This window comes from Vipera berus (assembly GCF_964194415.1).
Source record: "Vipera berus genome assembly, chromosome: 7".
Lineage (NCBI taxonomy): Eukaryota > Metazoa > Chordata > Lepidosauria > Squamata > Viperidae > Vipera > Vipera berus.
In genome coordinates, this window is record NC_138209.1 from 12,511,775 (window position 1) to 12,534,341 (window position 22,567).

Below are 22,567 nucleotides of genomic sequence, written 5' to 3' on the forward strand. Positions count from 1 at the left end.
GAATCTGTGCTACTGAGCTTTAAAAAAAATTATAAACTTATATGGCCATCTATCTTTTACAGAATAAGCCTAGCTAGGTCACAATAATATTCAATAAAAGCAGAGTAAATTGAAGTGACCAAACCTCATGACCACACCATCCAGCCCAGGGGTAGGCAACCTTGGCTCTTTTATGACTCATGGACTTCAATTCCCAGAATTCCTGAGCCAGCCACGCTGAGGGAAAAGGGAGAGGTTTCCATGCTGAGCCATGCTGGCTCAGGCATTCTGGGAGTTGAAGTCCACGAGTCATAAAAGAGCCAAGGTTGCCTACCCCTGATCTAGCCCAATCACAGGGCCTCAACCTCCCATAAACTCTAGGTATTCCTACATTTTGAAGGGCTCACTTCTACCCTAGACCAAATGCTAGGCAAAGAGTCATTTTTTACAGCCCACCAGAAGACTAATAGTATGGACATCCTCTGAATGTCCTCTTTGTGTGTGTGTTTGTATTTTGTGGGTGTGTGGGTGTGTCTGATATCCCAACAGATGGCAACATTTAAGGGAAGGCAGCTTGAGCTACAATGCATTTTCCCGTATTGGTGGCAGATCAGCTTCATGTTGTGGTCTACCAGATTTCTTATATTTATGTATATAGTTACGTACATTCCGTTGGCCCTTTCTTCTTACGCCTTGTAGTGAAATAAACTTGTAGTCCTTTTGAACTCTATTCTGGTTCCTGATTCCTTGCACCTGACATCATTACAGTTAATGTAGTTTTAGTGTTAGGGTTTCCCAGGCCCAGGTAAAATGATGCAATGCAAGACATATTGACTGTCGACAGTATTTACAGCTATTGTTGTCATACACAGGAATATTTGGGCAGAAGCTGGAAGACACAGTTCGTTATGAGAAACGATATGGAAACCATTTGGCTCCGTTGCTGGTGGAACAGTGTGTAGATTTTATTCGCCTGCGGGGGCTGAAGGAGGAGGGACTTTTCCGGTTGCCGGGCCAGGCTAACCTCGTCAAAGAGTTACAGGATGCCTTTGATTGTGGAGAGAAGCCACTGTTTGACAGGTAAGGCCACAAATGTATCTTTTCTATAGACTTTTCTTTCAGAGCTCAAAGAACGTATTTCTCAAAGCAACCCTTCACCCTACAGTCCGCCATGTCTGTTTGACTATAACCCTACATGCATTTGTTACATGAGGGCAAGTACAAATTCAATCCAGCATGGTCGCGTTGACTGGAGATTTTGGAAGTTGTGATCCCCACACTCCTGTAAGACACCAGGTTGGAGAAAACTGTGTTAAAAAACTTACCGTTGTGGCAATTTATAATAAAAGGAGATTCGGACTTGAAACGTCTAATTCAAATTCATTCTCAGGTATAAATCCTTCCAAATCATTCAGATGTGTTAATAATTATTCAATATACTAATAATGAATGTGAGATTTGGGTCTCCATTACACTTTCAAAACTGTTTCAGAAATATCTGATAGAACCTAGGGCTTTCTTTAAAGAAGTATTATACCTCTCAGAGTCACTGCTTATGAGATGGGCAGACATATACATTTGATAAAATTATAAGCTTCCATGTTATTCGAGAATTCTTGATTTGGTAGAACTGTTTCCCTCAGTCTGATAGTCTATTGAGACTAAACATTCCAAAATGCTGAGAACTGAGAACTGGAGGCAACAGAGGGTGACTTAATATTTCACTACCAAGAATCCTACCTTTCACGTTATTCTCCATATATTTTTTTTAGTCTTGCAAAGTATTTTATGTTTTTCCTGTCACTCTGTTCATGGGCCAATTGCTCTCTTTTTATGACTGTTCTTCTCGCCTTTCTCTCTTTCCAAAAACTCCTACTCACATCCGACCAGCTATAAGGCGACTGTCATAATATCTCGATGAAATGAGCAACTTGTCTGTGCATACTGCCAATCTAAAGAGGCAGTTTTTATAAGACAAAATAAAATGCCAAGTATAAGTTTGTAGTTTGATTGATGATGCCACTGCATATGAAATAATAACCATTTATTAAGGGTCAGGCCTTGGCACTATCTGGTTCAATATTGCTGACAATGACTGGGACTCTACGGCATTTCAGACAATTTAGTTCATAACAGAGGAGAAGATTTATAGCTCACGGTTGAACTGTGGGGTCCTTGGTGCTCTCTGAGTTTGGCTGTTTTCCTGTAGACATTTCAGATGTTATCTAGTTGGGTAAGGAAATGTCTGCAAGAAAACAACCAAGTTCAGAGAGCACCAAGGACACCACTTTGATTTTTCCTCTCCTTGACACAAAGACTTCCAGGTAGATGTAGTTTCCCTAGGTCACCTGTGACCCAGATGTTCATCTTAACCCATTCATTCATCATTTGTCAGTAGAATCCATCACTGTTTGGAAGTTCATAACGCTCTGCTGGTTGTTTCGCCTTCCAGGCATGGTAATTGCACCTGAAGCTGTTTGTGCATTAATTTAATCCACAGTGAACAGTCTGCGTAAAAACATATCCATATGAGATCCTTTTTCATACAGATGTGCACTCCTTTACTCGGTAACAATTCTACGCCTAGGAGTTTTCTCAAGAGAGATAATGCTGAAAAGAAAGTTCCAGCTGAGCTCCTGTGATTTTATAGATTAAGCACATTTTTGCTGGGCTCAGCAACTGTCAGTTAGTGGTGGCTATTCTAAAAAATGGACCTTGCAGGAAAACACAAGTCGACAAAAGAAACTTTGCAGAGTTTTGCTGTTCAGTGTCTTTCTGACTTGCTATACTGTACCTGCCTGAAGGCACAAGCTGTTTAATTGGCCCAAAAGTGGACTGGAGGCTCAACCTCTTCACACTGTGGCAAATTACAGGCACACATACACGTCATATATTTACAAAGGATGGTCCTGAACGTACAGTTCCTTAAAATAAAAGGGAACAAAAATATAGTTGCCAGTTTCAGCTGAAATTAATCATCCACGCACACCTGAAATAGGTGCATGTCACATATTTGCACGGACGTGTATACATGTATGCACCTGCCAGAAGCTACATTCCTCCAAAACAAAGGGCAGGGCCAAGAACAAATATATACTAATTAAGTTAACTGCTACCAATTAAAGTTAATTTCTTGCAAAATGAAATGTCCCAATTGCAAAAATTGTTCTCTATCTGCATATGGCAACCAATCTCTTTCCGATGCATAACTCAATTTCACACAAAGAAATGAAAGAACACACACACACACACACACACACACACACACTTTCTTCCTTTCAGTTTACCGGGCAAGAAACTCTTACAAGCTAATCTTCAAATCATCTGCTGTAGCCATTTATTTCTGGTGCCCAGAGCTTTGTTGTCACCACTTCCCTTTATACTTAGCAGCAAGTATAAAAAATGTCCCTCCCCAAAAATAAACAAATATTGGTAATTATCATAGGGAGGACTTTGTATGTATTTCCCTCCCTTTGGAATAGCAATGTAGTTATATCCCTTCATTAATTTTCTTCATTTCCCATAAGAAAAGAGTGTAAAGGCCATAGCTCAACCTAAGGGTCTTAACCTCTCCCTTATGTACCTTAGCAGTTCGAAAGCACGTAAAAATGCAAGTAGAAAAATAGGGACCACTACGGTGGGAAGGTAACAGCGTTCTGTGCGCCTTTGGCGTCTAGTCATGCCGGTCACATGACCACAGAGACGTCCTCGGACAAGCGCTGGCTCTTCGGCTTTGAAATGGAGATAAGCACCGGCCCCTAGAGTCGGAAACGACTAGCACGCATGTGCGGGGGAACCTTTACCTTTACCTTTATGTACCTTAACTGACAATTTAAAGTTGATCAGGGATCTTACCTTACAAGCCAGTTTGTCTAAGACTCACCTGGGCAACCCAACAGAGGGAGTGGATGATACAGGGTACCCGGTTATCTGCTCAGTTTCCTGTTGCTCACCTTGACCTTTTTTTTAAAAAAAAATGGACAATTACAGATCTTAGCTAGAGGCAGTCACTAATGGTATTCCTTTGGTTTTTCACAGACTTGCAAAATTTAAGTAGGAAAGTTCAAGGCTGAAAATCTAAATATCCCTGAATATCCTTCTGTACAGGTAGTCCTTGACTTATGACCACAATGGAGCCAACATTTCTGTTGCTAAGCAAGACTTAAGTGACTTTTGTCCCATTTTGTGATCTTTCTTGCCACAGTTGTTAAGTGAATCACTGCAGTTGTTAGTAACACGGTTGTAAGTTTCATCTGACTTCCCCATGGACTTTGCTTGTCAGAATGTCAGACCCTGGGATACTGCAAACGTCATAAGTACGTGTCAGTTGCCAAGCATCTGAATTTTGATCACATGACCATGGGGATGTGGCAGCAATCATGAGAGTGAAAAGTATTTTTTAATACTGAGTTTGTTTATATGTTAAGGCTTTTTAATTCCCTTCTTTATCTTCAACACCTTTACTTTTTTAAACTTCTCCATGGCAGTTACGCAGTGTGCAAGAAGAAAAAGCACTGGATTCCATAAATAGTACAATGAAGGGAGAAAGGAAGGATAAATGTACTTATAATCAAGATTGCTTCAAATCAGTCTGTTATTTAATTGTACTTTTATGGATCTCAATAGTTGACTTCTTTATTGTTTTGCTTTAATACAGTATGTAACATGTTATAGTTTTCTAACTGGAGTGTGAAGAGGTGGGGCTGAATTCAAGCAGGCCTGATTATATTGATATTCATCTTCCCAGCAAAACAACTATGACATATATTTCCCAGATTTTGAGTGTATGCGTGAGTGCGGGTATATTCAAGAAACAGTGATAACATCCATACTGAAACCAATTTCACTTAAACATTCTCACTAATGAAAAGGAAATCACAGCTAAAACACGTACTAGTTTTTGTCGGCAATTTTTAGAGTGCCTTGAAGTTAGAGCAGGAAATGTTATTCTCAGCAGCACAACAATTAGGCATTTCTAATTGCGTTTTGGTTTTTTCCTGTTTTTTAATTTTCTGTGAAGGAGCTAGAGATATTAACCAAGCCCGCATTTCCTCTCTGAAAGTACAAAATTTCATCATCCTTAAGCATACCATTGGGTGAGGTGACAAGCAAGGGAACTCTTTGTGGGACAAAGGGTGGGTGGGCCACTGTATCTTTCACACTGTTTGTATTTATTAACTCCCAAAAGATGTGGACAAGACACAAATCCTTTTGTGTTTTGATGATGATATCGCAAATGTATGGCTTAACTCTTCAAACTTGGTCCTTTTATGACTTGTGGACTTCAACTCCCAGAATTGAGAATTCTGGGAGTTGAAGTCCACAAGTCATAAAAGGGCCAAATTTGAAGTCCCCTGGATTTTCTGGTGGAATATTTAAACTAAATTAACTCACTGTCCCTCTGTCAATTAACTCACTGTCCCACAGCAGGGACAGTGAGTTAATTGATATAGAACATCCCTGTCCCCGCCAAACTAAAAATTAAAGGACTATCAATGCATGTAACATAGATGTGTGTGTGGACAAGCTTCTATTAGTGAGTGCCACACAAAGTGCACTAACCAAATAGGTGGTAAGACAATAGGGGTACTCAGGCACCACACAGGTTATGTAGAAAGTAAACACAGGGTCAGACATAAAGGACTCAAATGTCTATACACTAATGCACAGAGTATGAACAGCAAACAGGGTGAACTAGAAATTCAGGTTAATGAGGGCAGATATGATATTGTTGCCATTACGGAAACATGGTGGGATGAAACCCACAAATGGAACACACAGCTTTTGTTGTTGTTGTTAGCTGCGAAGTCGTGTCCGACCCATCGGGACCCTATGGACAATGTTCCTCCAGGCCTTCCTGTCCTCTACCATCTTCTGGAGTCCATTTAAGCTCACGCCTACTGCTTCAGTGACTCCATCCAGCCACCTCATTCTCTGTCGTCCCCTTCTTCTCTTGCCCTCAATCTTTCCCAGCATTAGGCTCTTCTCCAGTGAGTCCTTTCTTCTCATTAGGTGGCCAATGTATTTGAGTTTTAGCTTCAGGATCTGGCCTTCTAAAGAGCAGTCAGGGTTGATCTCTAGGACTGACTGGTTTGATCGCCTTGCAGTCCAAGGGACTCGCAGGAGTCTTCTCCAGCACCATAGTTCAAAGGCCTCAATTCTTTGGCGCTTGGCCTTTCTTATGGTCCAACTTTCACTGCCATACATTGCAACTGGGAAGACCATAGCCTTGACTATATGCACTTTTGTTGACAGGGTGATGTCTCTGCTTTTTAGTGTGCTGTCTAGATTTCTCATGGCTTTCCTCCCGAGGAGCAAGCGTCTTTTAATTTCTTGGCTACAGTCTCCATCTGCAGTGATCTTGGAGCCCAGGAAAATAAAATCTGTTACTACCTCCATTTCTTCCCCATCTATTTGCCAGGAATTGAGAGGGCCGGATGCCATGATCTTTGTTTTCTTAATGTTTAGTTTCAACCCAACTTTTACACTCTCCTTCTTCACCCGCAACAAGAGGCTCTTTAGTTCTTCTTCACTTTCTGCCATTAGAGTGGTGTCATCTGCATATCTTAGGTTGTTGATATTTCTTCCAGCAATCTTAATTCCAACTTTTGATTCATCTAGCCCTGCCTTTCTCATGATGTGCTCTGCATATAGGTTAAATAGGCAGGGCGACAATATACAGCCTTGCCGGACTCCTTTCCCAATTTTGAACCAATCAGTGGTTCTGTGTCCAGTTCTCACTGTTGCTTCATGGCCACACAGCTAGAGGGATTTAAATTATTTAAAAGAAACAGACCAAATAAAAGAGGAGGTGGAGTTGCCTTCTATATAAGGAATAACTACATCTCTACAGAAATGGAGCACAACAATAATGAAAACTGTAAACTTGAATGCATTTGAGTCAATATAAAAGGGGGGGGGGAAATGACATTGCCATAGGTGTATACTATAGGCCACCCAACCAGAGGAAATGAACTTTTTGCTAATCAGCTAACGAAGGTATGTAGGAAGCACATCACAATAGTAATGGGGGACTTTAACTACCCTGACATCAACTGGGAGACAAACTCCGCACCAAGTGGAAGATCAAACAGATTCAATACAAACCTAGCAGACAACTTTGCCACCCAAAAAGTAGAGAAGGGAACTAGGGGATTAGCCATTTTGGATCTAATTCTCACTAACAGAGATGAAATGATAGAAGGTGTTGAAGCCACAGGAACCTTGGGAGGAAGTGATCATGCAATATTGGAATTCAGCATTATGGAAGCACAAGCAATAGAACACAGTCAAACTAGAGTCTTGGACTTTAAGAGAGCTAATTTCAATAAACTTAGAGAGGGTTTGGGAAGGATTCCATGGATGAGAATAAAAGCCCAATCTAGCACAATACCAATGAAGCAGCGTGGCTGCATAAAGAACTCTCTGACAAATTGAAAGATAAAAAGGACAAGTATAGAAAGTGGAAAGAGGGGCACATAACTAAGTCAGAATATCAGCAAATAGCTCGAGCCTGCAAAGATGAAGTGAGGAAAGCTATGGCTCAAAATGAACTAAGGCTTGCGACCAAAGTCAACAATAACAAAAAAAGCTTCTTTCAACATGTAAAAAACAAGAAAAAAGTGAAGGAAATGATTGGTCCATTAGTGGGTGAAAGTGGCAAGAAGGTGACAAGCAACAGGGAGAAAGCAGAACTATTTAACTTGTTTTTTGCATCTGTCTTTACACAAAGGGAAAAAACAGGCCAACCTATCAAAAATAGTGCCATAAAAACCAGAATAGAAACACAAGTTAAGATAGGCAAGAAAATGGTAAGTGAGCACCTGTGCAGTCTAGACGAGTTCAAATCACCAGGACCAGATGGATTACACCCCAAGGTTCTCAAGGAAATGGCAGATGTGATATCAGAACAACTGAACTATATTTTTCAAAGATCCTGGAGCACTGTGGAACTACCAGAGGATTGGAAAAGAGCTGATGTAGTTCCCATCTTCAAAAAAGGGAAAAAATGGATCCAGGAAATTATAGACCTATCAGCCTCACCTCAATACCTGGGAAGATTCTGGAAAAGATAATCAAACAACGAATCAGCGAGCACCTAGAGGCAAACAAAGTCATTACTAAAAGCCAACATGAGTTTGTCAAAAACAGATCATGCCAGACAAATCTTATTGCATTCTTTGACCAAGTGACAAAATTAGTGGATCAGAGGAATGCTGTGGATATAATTTACTTGGACTTCAGTAAGGCATTTGATAAAGTAGATCACAACCTTCTACTTGATAAGATAGATGGATTTGTAGCTGGCTGATCGGCCGTACTCAGCGTGTGGTCCTCAATGGAACCTCATCTACGTGGAGGGAAGTATGTAGTGGGGTGCCCCAGGGCTCTGTTCTGGGCCCAGTGCTCTTCAACATCTTCATCAACGATTTGGACAAAGGGATAAATGGGGAACTCATCAAATTTGCAGACAACACCAAGATGGCAGGAATAGCCAACACTCCAGAAGACAGGCTTAAGTTACAGGAGGATCTGGACAGACTTGAACACTGGACACTATCTAACAAAATGAAATTCAATGGTGAAAAAAGTAAGGTTCTACATTTAGGCAAGAAAATGTACAGGTATAGTATAGGGGGTGCCTTGGTCAATAGTAGTAACTGTGAGAGGGATCTTGGAGTCCTAGTGGACAATCACTTAAATATGAGCCAGCAGTGTGCTGCAGCTGCCAAAAAAGCCAACACAGTGCTAGGCTGCATTAACAGAGGAATAGAATCAAGATCACGTGAAGTATTAATACCACTTTACAATGCCTTGGAAAGGCCACACTTGGAATACTGCATCCAGTTTTGGTCACCACAATGTAAAAAAGATGTTGAGACTCTAAAAAGAGTACAGAGAAGAGCAACAAAGATGATTAGGGGACTGGAGACTAAAACATATAAGGAACGGCTGCTGGAATTGGGTATGTCTAGTTCAGGGGTCAGCAACCTGAAACAGTGAAAGAGCCACTCAGAACCGGTTCCCTCACAAAAGGAAAAACTGGGACCCGCAAATAAATGTGTGCGCGTGCGCGTACATGCACACATGTGCAGAACAGGGTTTGACTGAATAGTGGAGCCAAGGCGAGATATGCACCTACCCTGCATATTTGAATTGATTGGTTGAACTTTTTTAGTCCCACTTTTTTTTTTTTGGACTGTACATGGCAGAAGACTGGGAGCCGCAGGAGATGGCTGAAAGAGCCACATGTGGCTCCGGAGCCGCGGGTTGCAGACCTGTGGTCTAGTTTAATGAAGAGAAGGATGAGGGGGGACATGATAATAGTATTCCAATATCTCAGGGCTGCCACAAAGAGGAGGGAATCAAGCTATTCTCCAAAGCGCCCAAAGGCAGGACAAGAAGCAACGGATGAAAACTAATCAAGGAGCGAAGCAACCTAGAACTAAGGAGAACTTTCCTGACAGAACAATTAACCAGTGGAACAACCTGCCTCCAGAAGCTGTGAATACTCCAACACTGGAAGTTTTTAAGAAGAGACTGGACAGCCATTTGTCCGAAATGGTATAGGGTTTCCTGCCTGAGCAGGGGGTTGGACTAGATGACCTCCAAGGTCCCTTCCAGCTTTATTTTTTATTTTTATTATTTTTATTGTTGTTGTAGTTGTTGTTGTTGTTGTTGTTGTTGTTGTTGTTGTTGTTGTTGTTGTTATTATTATTATTATTATTATTATTATTATTATTATTATTATTATTATTATTATTATATCTTGCAAGTGCCAGGATGATCCATTTCATTTCAGAGTTGCAATGTAAAGTATCACCTTATGAATACATAAGAACATTCAAAGTCTTAACTGTTCACATGTTTTCTACACCTTTCTACATTCACCTTTGTTAAGGTGAATGTGACTCAACTTGTATTTGGTGACCATCATTTATTTAGAACATTCCTGCGTTGTAGAATCAGAACTGAAATGGAATTTAAAGGCAGTCCAATCCAACTCCTATTTTGACTGTTTGCAATTCGCAACCCCATGGGCCATAGCAGACCAGGCTGCCCTGTCCTCCACTGTCTCCCTGAGTTTGCCCAAATTCATGTTCATTCTGTCAATGACATGATCTAACCATCTCATCCTCTGCCCCGTTGCCCTACTCCTTTTGCTTTCCATCTTTCACAACATCAGAGTCTTTTCCACGGAGTCCTCTCTTCTCATTTGGTGGCCAAAGTATTTGAGCTTCAGCTTCAGTGTCTGTCCTTCCAAAGAAGAGTCAGGGTTGGTTTCCTTTAGGGTTGATTGATTTGATCTCCTTGCAGTCCAAGAGACTCTCAAGAGACTTTTCCATCATCACAATTCAAAGCGTCAATTCTTCAATGCTCAGACTTCCTTATGATCCCACTCTCACAGCCCTACATTATTAGTGATGTAGTTTACCTTCCATCTTAAAATAGCCCTGGTAGATATTTCACATACACTTTTGCTTTCTGCAAATTTTCAGGATGAAAAAAGTAGGAAGTGATTCTCTCTCTCTCTCTCTCTCTCTCTCTCTCTCTCTCTCTCTCTCTCTCTCTCTCTCTCTCTCTCTCTCTCTCTCTCTCTCTCTCTCTCTCTCCCTCCCTCCCTCCCTCCCTCCCTCCCTCCCTCCCTCCCTCCCTCCCCCCAATTTTATTGGCTCCTTGGACTACCCCCAAAATGATAGGAACTATAGCATGAATCTGGTGCCAACGATGTCTAGAGGAACCATTCAGAAATGGCAGGTTTTTAGGTGATAAGCTATTAAGAGCAGCAGGAAGAAAGAATGTCAACAGATAGATGGGAATTTTGGAGACATGCTCAATATTCTATGCCCTCAGTGAACATTGGCTGACCTAATAAATGATTTGTAACGTAAAGCAAGCCATGCAGAAAGTGGCTGCTGTCCAAGGTTCTGCTGTCTCTGCACTTTTGTGTTTCTCTATCCAGTTTCGGCCAAAGACTTCAGGAAATGAATTGTGCATATTAAATTGGAAGCAAGACAGAGAGCCCAACATCACAGGATAAGCTGTATATTTAAGTTGCTTCCAGTCTCAGATTAGTTAATGGTTTGCAAATTCTCCCTTGGAAGAATTAATAATTAAATAGCTGGCTCCCCTTAGCAGTACAATTTATCGCACAACCTCAAAGCACTTTGCAAACATTAATTAGTAAAATGTTCCAAGTGTCATGTGAGTAGAAATATGGAAGTGCACAGGACATAATTCTTTTCTTTTTAAGTTTTGCTTGGTGCAATAGGTTACAAAACTCTGTAACTGAACTTTTTTTTTCTCCTAGCCAGACATAACCTGGTAAACTGTAAGTCTACTAAGTCCCACATAAAGACAAAAGACATTCTCTGATAAACTGAAAGGAATGCAATAATAATGTTCAGTGATATGGAAAGCAAGAATGAAGTAATACTAATGAAAGGAAGGCTAATTAATAGGGATCTACCTAATTATCTACCAGCTGCCTAGTCTATTGTTTATTAATAACCTTCTTTCTTAATCTACAAAATACATAAGGTAACTATCATAACAAAACAGAATCAAAATCTTTATTTGGCTTTAGTTTATCCATAGCTTTTATAATCCCCAGTCCACCAACTCTGGGTTGTGTATCACAATCAAAGTTTGAAAAATAACATAGGAATAGTCAAACTTACATTAAAAGAAATGCACACTTCCTGGATAATCTCAAAGATGTTTAAAATGACTTGTAGCTTTTATGACCTGCCCATATTTGAGAACTGACTCTCAGAGAGAGATCTAACTTTGAATTCAGAGCAAGAACTGATTAGACTGCTAACTAATACATTACACTGCAACAAATATTGAAAGTAAGATAGTTATGAGCTTAGCAGACCATGTCTGTGGATAAGTAGGGTATTAGTACCTACAGCCATGGATGGTTGCAAGTTATTTGATTTTCACCTTATCCCCGAAGGAATTCAGAGCAGTGTAGTCTCTGCCCTTTTTTTATCTTCTTGTCATAACTGTGAGGTAGGTCAAGTTGGGAGAAAGTATATATGAAGTTTACTTTATGCATGAGTAGAGATTTTAACACAGCTCCAACTATATCAATTATACCAAACCATTCTCTTTTCAATCTTTCCTGAAGAAAGACAGAATAGTTTCTGTCTATTGCTGAATGGTTACTGCTCAAACATATATTCCATTACAATATCATTTGAGAAGGAAGTGAAATCATAATTTGAGCTTATGTTTTAGAAGTAATATCTTTTTTTGTTCCATGGTTAACTCAGTTATAAACAGGAAATTAATTGGAAGGTTTATGTTTTGTAAAAGTAATTTTTAAAGGTTTTCTTAAAGGAAGGAAATTTCTTTTCTATCCTTCTCTGATTATTATTGCTACATTAATTGGGAAGATATAATGGACTAGGGCATGCTTGAGCTCGGAAGAATTTAAGAGTGAGCCAAGTAAGATTGCTGATATTTGACTGGATAAGTATTATAACAATAATACTGAGTGTCAAATAAACACAAACACACTTTTAGTGCCTGCCATTAATTGAAATACTACATTGTGTTGATAATAGCACATGTGTTTGGGTGCTTAAACCTCATTAGATTTGGTCACAAACTTTGGAATTTATGTCTTAAATTCCCGTAATCTTACCTGCATAAATCTAAGGCTGAAGTGACATTGTAGAAATTAACCCAATAACAGCCAGACTGTGGCAGCCTTATACTCTTGAAGGAAAGTCTTATTGTGAGGTGAGAATAGACTTGCCAGAGTTATTACAAAGTGTGATCCAAACAAAGAGACCCACAGGTTTACATGTGGAAAGTGATCATAAGACTAGAAGTATTTATCATGCTCTAATCACATTGTATCTTAGCTTTTCTCTGACTTGTTCTGAGTCATCAGTGTGATGTTTTTGCACGCTGTCAACAACTACAAGAAGTTAGAATTAACCTAAAACCTAATGCCCAGTCCAAGGTCATCTTCTGAAGAAGGATTTGAAATCAAGGTCACCTTGACTGAATACTCTGTATCTCCTACACTTCAAATTTCCTTGTGCTTTTTGGAAATTGGAAGTCGTTTGTTCAGATCATTAATACAATGTGCAATTGCCTGAAACATGCACCAGCAGGCTGTCACACAAAACATAACTGTGTTGCCATGGCTCTCCTTTGTTGCTTTCCATCCACATAGATCAATCTAATTGAAGTGAATCTAGTAATACATTGCTATTTCCAACTGCTGGATCACAAATGCTCATCAACATCAAGTTCCCAGTTAGCTCTGGTGATATAATTTGCATTCACTGGACAGTGACTTAAAAAAAGAAAGGCAATAACTTTTCAACATTATGGAAGAATGATCCTATCCCAGCTGCTGGGTGTTTCTCTTGTCTCCTAAATTCTGCTCCTTGTATCAGAAATACCACAATATATCAGCTCCTAAGGATACGTTTAATGTGCACCTGTCATCACTGCCCATTGATCTCTGAGGAACATTTCTAAACAGCCCAGAAAACATTTTACTTTATAGAAGCATGCTCAAAGAAGCGACTAAAAATAGACTTGCAAGCAGAGAAATAAGTGTAATATCCTAATACATTTAAAAGGTAGCCATGTTGCCATTAGGATAGTTAGAACTTTGCAGAACTTTCAGGAGCAGCAGAAAGAAAAAAGAAAAGAAAAATTGAAAAGAACAGAAAAAGGAAAAAGGAAAGAGGGAGGGAGGGAAGGAAGGAAGGAAGGAAGGAAGGAAGGAAGGAAGGAAGGAAGGAAGGAAGGAAGGAAGGAAGATGAATAGTAAGTAAGAAGCATGAATTTTGTTGATAGCATGTAGTTTTCTAAAACCACCTACCTTTGCAGCATTGCCAGTTGCAAATTCATTTGTGCAAATTCCTTTGTTGTAAATGACAATTATAATTGACCTGTTAGAAAGAAGGGTGCTTTTTAACCCTAATATTCCTGCTTGTATGTACGTGTGTATATTTGTGTGTGTTGTGTACATACTGTATAATCACGGAAGCTGAAATCAAATAATCGAGTCAATTAATGTTACAAGTTGAAATGGGATAATTAATTCTTCCAGTTGTAAAAGCTGAGTTCTACATTGGAACTGAAGGGAGAGATGACTTACACTGTTTTAAAAAATGGGGTTCAGTTCCAAAATAGAGTGATATTGTTCATTGTTTCTTGAAAGAACTGTAGAAATGGAATTAATTCTCCTTTATCTTTTTTTCCCCCCCAATCCTCTTACTTTACAGTAGGTGATCCTTACGGAAAGCAAAGTTTAAATAAACAAGTATACTAATTTACATCCCTTTGTTTCTTCTCTTTTTAATTCTAAATTAACCTGATTGTTTTCTAAAGGGCTCTCTTTTTCATCTGTGTCTCGCTTGTCTTCCCTGCCCTGGGACTTTATGATCAGTGATAGAACGGGGAAAAAATAAGGACAGGGGAAAGGGCAGTTGGGACAATGCAGAAAGAATAACAGAGTTGGAGGGGACCTTGGAGGTCTTCTAGTCTAACCCCTTGCTCATGCCATTTCAGACAAATGGTTATCCAATCTCTTCTTAAACACCTTCAGTCTTGGAGTAACCACAACCTCTGGAGGGAAGTTGTTCCACTGATTAAATTGTTCTAACTGTCAGGAAGTTCCTCTTTAATAAACACAACATCCTTCTACCCCTCTCTGTGCCTTGTGCTGAGAGCATAAAACACTTTGTAGAGTGTTTTAACCAGAGGAGCTAATACTACCTTATTGTAAGGCTACATTAACGAAATCTTGCAGGTCTAAAAGTGCAAATCTTCCGCTCTCTCCTTTACAGCCTGTGAAGCTAGGGAAGGTCTCTTCTGAGGCTCTTTTTCCACCCATTATGCAACTGCAGGCTATGCCCTCTCTTATCTGACCATTTTCTAGGCAGCATCTTTTCACCCTCTCTCTCTATCTCACATACCGTTAGAACAGGAGAGGAATCCGGTTGCCTCTGGTTAGATTTCCCTCTGATGGATACTAAAACCAATGGACTTTTTTTTTTAATCACTGGGCAAACAAATTCACCCAATTACCCAATTTTATAGTATCATTTCAAACCATAACAAAAAGATGTCTTGCAGTTGTTTTCCTTTAAGGAGATGCACTAATATTTTGAAGACTTCCTTACAGCAGAGGCGTAGCAAGAGGTTCATGATCTGGAAATGTTTGGCAGAAATTCATGCTATGGATGGATCACCGCGTTTGTGATTTAGTGTTATCGATGGAAACTATCAGGGGATACGATGGCTCAGCGGCTAAAGATACCAAGCTTGTCAACTTGACAAGCTGGGTTCGAGATCTGAGTGCTGCGCGACAGGGTGAGCTCCCGTTACTTGCCCCAGCTCTTGCCCACCTAGCAATTTGAAAGCATGAAAATGAGAGTAAATAAATAGGTACCACTTCCATGGGAAGGTTACGGCATTATGTGTGCCTTGGCATATCATCGTGCTGGCCATAGGACCACAGAAGTGTCAACAGACAAGGCTGACTCCCACGGCTAAGAAACGGAGATGAGCACTGTCCCCTTGAGTCAGACACAACTGGATAGGAGGAAACTTTTACCCTTTACCTTTATAGAAACTGTTGTTGTTGTTAGTTGCGAAGTCATGTCCGACCCATCGCGACCCCATGGACAATGTTCCTCCAGGCCTTCCTGTCCTCTACCATCTTCTGGAGTCCATTTAGGCTCACGCCTACTGCTTCAGTGACTCCATCCAGCCACCTCATTCTCTGTCGTCCCCTTCTTCTATTGCCCTCAACCTCTCCCAGCATTAGGCTCTTCTCCAGTGAGTCCTTCCTTCTCATTAGGTGGTCAAAGTATTTGAGTTTCAACTTCAGGATCTGGCCTTCTAAAGAGCAGTCAGGGTTGATCTCCTCTAGGACTGACCGGTTTGATCGCCTTGCAGTCCAAGGGACTCACAGGAGTCTTCTCCAGCACCATAGTTCAAAGACCTCAATTCTTTGGCGCTCAGCCTTTTTTATGGTCCATACATTGCAACTGGGAAGACCATAGCTTTGACTATATGCACTTTTGTTGGCAGGGTGATGTCTCTGCTTTTTAGTGTGCTGTCTAGATTTGCCATGGCTTTCCTCCCCAGGAGCAAGCGTCTTTTAATTTCTTGGCTGCAGTCCCCATCTGCGGTGATCTTGGAGCCCAGGAAAATAAAATCTGTCACAACCTCCATTTCTTCCCCATCTATTTGCCAGGAATTGAGAGGGCCGGATGCCATGATTTTGGTTTTCTTAATGTTTAGTTTCAACCCAACTTTTGCACTCTCCTTCTTTACTCGCAAGAAGAGGCACTTTATAGAAACTACACGTAGGCAAATCCCCATCAAATGTTCCAAACTGGCAAGATACCTGCAACATCATCCGAAGAATAAGGGGCAATTCTTAATTTCAAGAAGCATTCGATTTAATTTTGAAAAGCAGGTATCATTACTGTCATCTGGGCAGATTTACACATTTTTGGAGGCAACAAACAATCTGACAACCTTTCTTTCATGAGATGTCTTTACCTTCTGCCTGAAGTTGGTGGCCTTACTATTTTCATAGCGGTGGCATCACCATAAGCACCCTTCGGTCTCCCTATTTGCTTCTGCATGTAAACCTTTCTCATGTATGTAAGATCAGCTGCTGTGTCTTACAGGCTGAACTGCCATCAGGTCTGTAATTGGCCTGACAGCCATTTCTTCAATACCACAAAGCAAAAAAATCTTGTTGACATAGCAATAGCTGGGAAGGAAATCAGGGACAAAGGGGGCTGGAATAATAAGAGCTCTGAATCCAGGTTGCTTAATTGCACGGGAAAAGATCTGTGACTGCACATCCTAAAGCCTTTATTTTATCTTCCTATGAGAGATTCATTGTCCAGTGGTGCAAGCATAAAATGAACCATGAACCTATCTGTTCCTATAAGCTCCTCTAACATGTTTCTTTAAAGGGAAGCTGTGAAAAAATTGATACAGAAAGGACAATAATTTAGAATATTCCAAATGCATGTGGGCTTTGTATTAATCACTCCAACTAGGAAGAAAGTTTGATATGAGTGTAATAGGTCTAGCTATAGCAACATTCTAAAGCCTTTTCATAGGAATTCTATACAGAAGCATTAAATCACTTAATTCACTCACAATCACTTAAATATGAGCCAGCAGTGTGTGGTGGCAGCCAAAACAGACAACACAATTCTAGGTTGCATTAACAGAGGGAAAGAATGAAGATCACATGAAGTATTAGTATCACTTTATAAAGCCTTAGTAAGGCCACACATAGAATACTGCATGAAGTTTTAGTCACCATATCATAAAAAAGATATAGATACTCTGGAAAGAGTGCAAAAAAGAGCAACAAAGATGTTTAGGGGGTGGAAGCTAAAACGTCTGAAGAACGGTTGCAGTATTTGAGGGGCTGCCACAAAGAGGAGGGGGTCAATCTATTTTCTAGAAGGCAGGACAAGAAGCAATGGATGGAAACTAATCAAGGAGAGAAGCAACCTAGAGCTAAGGAGAAAATTCCTAACAGTGGGAACAATTAACCAGTGGAACAACCTGCCTCCAGAAGTTGTGAGTGCTCCATCACTGGAGGCTTTTAAGAAGAGATTGGACAGCCACTTCTCTGGAATAGTATAGGGCAGGACTTTTCAACCAATGGTACGGGTACCACCTGTGGTACATTGGCACCTGGCACAGGGTACACGACCATCCTAGAAAAGTGGTAGCGGGGGCGGGGAATGAGCTGAACGGGTGGCAGCACCGCACAAGCCTGAGCGAGAGACGGCTGGAGCTGCAGGGCTGTCAGGGCTCAGCGGAAGCGCCAGGATCAGCGTTTCTTTGGGGCTGTCAGGGCTCAGTGGAAGCGCCAGGATCAGCGCCAGTCTCCAGCTGGAGCTCGGCACTGATCCCGGCACGTCGGCTGAGCTCAGAAGACGCATCGATCAGCTGGAAAGTTGTAGCATCTCCAGGGTTTTGTGATTTACATTCAGATGCTTGGCAACTGATTCATATTTATGACGGTCACAGTGTCCCAGCGTCATGTGAAGTGACCAAAACCTGCCGCAACCACCCAGCAGAGGTGGGGGGAATAAAAACCAAACACCCCCAACCCCACCCCCACTGCCAATCCTCAACAGAAATGCTCACAACAATGAAAACCTCGAACAGGAGGAAGAGCGCTGCCGGGCGGGTAGGCAGGTGTCTTGCTCGGCTGTGGCTTGGGGGGCACCTTTTTCAGTGCCATTGTAACTTCAAACAGTCACTAAGCGAACTGTTGTAAGTCGAGGACTACCTGTACTATATCACTTTTTTCTTTTCTTTTTTTTTTTGGTCATCAAGTTTTTGACACCTTGCTAGGCGACTGGTGGTATACAGATGTTGCCATATCCTAAAAGTGGTACAATGGGTGAAAAGGTTGAAAAGCCCTGGTATAGGGTCTCTGCTTGAGCAGGAGGTTGGACTAGAAGACCTCCAAGGTCCCTTCCAACTCTTTTATTCTGTTAAATGCCAGCCACAGAACTCCAGATACCATGGATAATTTTCTTAGGCTGTGACCCAGATAAACTGAAATTTCAAAAGGAGGGGGGGTATTTATGTGATCAGCTAGCCAGCGTATAATGGGTAGCTTCTGTTAAAAAAGAGCAAAACATTGAATTACACAGAAAATGGAGAGGAAATCAATCTAATTTAGAAAATACCAGTCATTGTTCAATACTCCCTGGTAATTTTGAAGCAGCCGTGTAATAATATTACTTTGGCAAAATGAGCTTCTGTACAAAAATTCAGCTTGGCTTAAAAGCAGCCCAGTGATAGTTTTCCAATTAATGCACTTCACAGGACTGAGCTATGGATCGGATTTCATGTTGGTACATTAAAAGAGAAAAGAGAAGCAGGATGCATCGGAATACTACCAGGAAAAGATTGCCTTGGGTAAAATCAGTAGACGCTACTTAAAGCATTTAGTAGTTAGCAGTCCTAACAAAGATGTCCGGTGTACGTACAAAATTTGCAAGATGGCAGGCCTGGGTAATCTCCGTCCTACCTGATGAATTTGGTATAAAAATGATTGGTCTTCAATAAGGATGCAGCACGTACCATCTTACAGATTCTGTCTCTCTTTCAAAGATGGCCCTGTGTCTTACACACACATTTTTATACATATTTTGTATTGGGTTTTGGCCAAAGAAGTTGAGGTAGGGATATGAGACAAACTCAATTTAATCTTTTGTGAAGAATGAAACAATGTGAGAAGACTATGTGTAATTCACAGATGAGAGCCATTTAAACCCGGGAATTTTTGTTTAAAGTTGAACTGGTTGATATTCACCCAGCATTGCTAAATCCAGTAAAGCCAATAACTATATGACTTACCATGTTGGGGAAACCGATGCTCTGTTGGTTTCTGGTGCTCTGTTTCTTGCAAACTTTAGTCATTGTTTAACAATGGAGAAAACAGATGAAGAGCTAGAGATGGCTCCTTCTTTTGTGGTGAAACAAATGAGAGAAAAACAGCACAATGGAATGAAGGGTGTGTGTGTTGATTGTACAAGAGAGGGGATGAGGTGGATTGTAGCCATGCCTTAATGAATCCAGATTACATTAAAAATTATTTTTCGGAATATCAAGAGAACACACATTGGTCTACACCAGACATGTCAAACACAAGGCCCGGGGGCCGGATCCGGCCCGCAAAGTGGTTTCATGTGGCCCACGAAGCCATCCTGGAAACAGTGAGGGAACGGCCCTCGCTGCCTTGGCCCTGGCCCAGAGACCCTCCTCCTGCCAGAGACCCTCAGATCTGTCCCACTCCTGCCCAGGCCCCCATAGGCACCCTTGATGCCAACGATGTAGAGCTGGCCACGCCCACCCAGTAGGCCATACGCACTCTAGCCACGCCCACCCAGTAGGCCACGCCCACCATGGCCAAACCCAACCGGCCCCCTGAGGGCAACTGCAATGCTGATGCGGCCCTCAATGAAATTGAGTTTGACACCCCTGGTCTACACAAAGGTTTCACAAGGAGTGGCACGTTCATCATTTAAGCAAAAGGGCCTATTCCGCTTCTACAGGCAGTCCTTGACTCACAACCACAACTGAGCCCAAAGTTTCTGTTGCTAAGCAGGAGAGTTGTTACGTGGATTTTGCTCTATTTTGCCATCTTTCCTGCCACTATTGTCAAGCGAATCACTTCAGTTGTTAAGTTCATTACACGGTTGTTAAGTGAATCTGGCTTCTCCACACTGACTTTGCTTGGCAAACAGGCAATCACGTAATTCTGGGACACTGCAACCGTCATAAATATGAGTCAGTTGCCAAGCATCCGAACTGGGATCCCGTGACCGTGGAGATGATGCAATGGTTGTAATTGTGAGAAACGGTCACTTTTTTCCAGTGCCCTTGTAACTTTAAGAGGGTCACTAAATAAAACTGTTGTAAGTCAAGGACTACCTGTATGCAGTGGTGGGATTCAAATATGTGAACAACCGGTTCTCTCTGTGGATGCTGCTTCTGGAAGTCCGTTCTGGGCCCGGGCAAGAAAAAATTAGCTACCGGTTCTGCCGAACTGGTGTGAACTGGCTGAATCCCACCACTGGTCGTAAGTGTGGAAAACAGTCTTCGCTCACTTTTTTCAATGCCGTTGTAACTTCAAATGGTCACTAAATGAACTGTTGGGAGTCGAGGACTACCTGTATTCCTTGTTGTCAAAACACTTGCCAAGAAAGATGAAGTTATTCCAATAGCCAGGATGCTCGTGGGTGCCTCTTTTGACAATGGTTACCCAAAGGACACACAGAAAGGAGGAATATCATAAATTTTGCCACATATGGACTAGAACAGGAGCTCCCAGGCCCCACAGCGGGTGAGCACAACTTTGTGTACATGGCATCTAGGTTTCACGCTCCTCCTCCTTCCCCTGCGGGTCTTCCGGTCCCTAGTGCCAGAAAAGTTGGGGAGTACTAGATTAGAAGATCTATCAGGTCTTTCCAGCCCATGATTTTATCCCCTTTGTACAACAATGGTTGGGGCCACTACAATCCGGTGTGTAAACTGTGCACCACACAAGGGTGTTGCCTTGGGGGGGGAGGGGTAACACCAGTTGTATTTTTTAAAAAAAAACCAAAACAAAACAGGAGTGCAATATCAATAGTAGAAGATTGGGACTTTGCACACACGCTCAGAGAGTTGTGACAAAAGCTACACCTGCAACCTAGCAGGCCTTCATATAAATATAATAATTTTTTTTTTAATTGAAAAGTTTTAACATACATTTTCTCTTTAACAATCCCCCCTCCCCCTCCCCTCTCCCTCCCTCCCTACCCCTCTCCCCCTCCCCCCCCCGACTTCCCAGAGCTAAGTACAAGGTATAAAAACAAAAAAAAACAATCATAAACATCCATATGCTAACAACCATAAACTCTAAAATCTATCACTCTCTGGCTCATATAGGATAATACAAACACTATTAATATTAAATATATATAGAGAAAACAAGAGAAAAAAAAAGAAAAAGAAAAGGAAGACTTATTCAAATGCTACATGAAACTTTTTAGTCCTGTATTTGTTCTGGATATACTCAATCCATTTTCTCCATTCCATAATATAACGTTCTTGCGAGTGATCTTTCAAATAAGCCGAAATCTTTGCCATCTCTGCCAGGTCAGAAACCTTTAAAGTCCATTCTTCTATGGTCGGCAGTTCCTCTTTCTTCCAATACTGACCTATTAAGAGTCTTGCTGCCGTAATTAAATTCAACATCAGCTTAGTGTCCACAACCGTAGCATCTGTAATTATTCCCAACAAGAAAAGTTGCGGACAAAACTTTATCCTTTGCTTGAAAATCTTCTGCATATTCCACCAAATTTTAATCCAAAAGGCCTTAACCTTTTTGCAAGTCCACCATACGTGAAAATATGTTGCATCTTCATCACCACATCTCCAACATTTTGGCTGATAATTCGGATACATACTTGCAAGCTTTTTAGGATCTAGATGCCATCTATAAAACATTTTATAAAAGTTCTCTCTTAAATTTTGAGCTTGTGTAAATTTTACGTTCCTCACCCAAATCTTTTCCCACGTATCCATTGTAATAACTTCTTGGATGTTTTGGGCCCATTTTATCATACAGTCCTTAACAAGTTCTGTTTCTGAGTCAATCTCTATCAATGCAAGATATATCCGTTTAATATGTGCTGGTCCCTGATTTCTAATTTGCTTTATCAAATTTTCATCAGTCATTGTAAAGCCAATTTTCTGGTCTTCTTTCCACCTGGCCCGTAGCTGAATATATTGAAACCAAGTTTGAACAATCTCTTCATCTCGCAAGAGGCTATATGGTTTCAAACACCAGACATTTCTTTCCAAGCTTAAGATCTCTTTATACGTAGTCACATCATGTTTAAAACCAACATTTATATTTTCTATTGCGTGTTTTGGAATTGCCCACAATGGTATCTTACAGTCTAACTTATGTCTATACTTCTTCCAAACTCTCAGCAATGCCTGTCTTAAAATATGCACTCTAAACACATTATCTACCTTCTTATCATACAACAAATAT

The 22,567-nt window shown here is 41.0% G+C and overlaps 1 protein-coding gene across 2 annotated transcripts in view; it reads left to right on the forward strand.

Moving 5' to 3' along the window:
- Positions 1-22,567, forward strand: part of ARHGAP24 (Rho GTPase activating protein 24) — a 446,454-nt gene that overhangs the window by 399,993 nt on the left and 23,894 nt on the right. For both annotated transcript variants that reach the window (XM_081332696.1, XM_081332697.1), the window contains one exon: positions 852-1,059. In XM_081332696.1, coding sequence (XP_081188822.1) covers positions 852-1,059 — 208 coding nt within the window. The remainder of the gene's footprint in view (positions 1-851; positions 1,060-22,567) is intronic.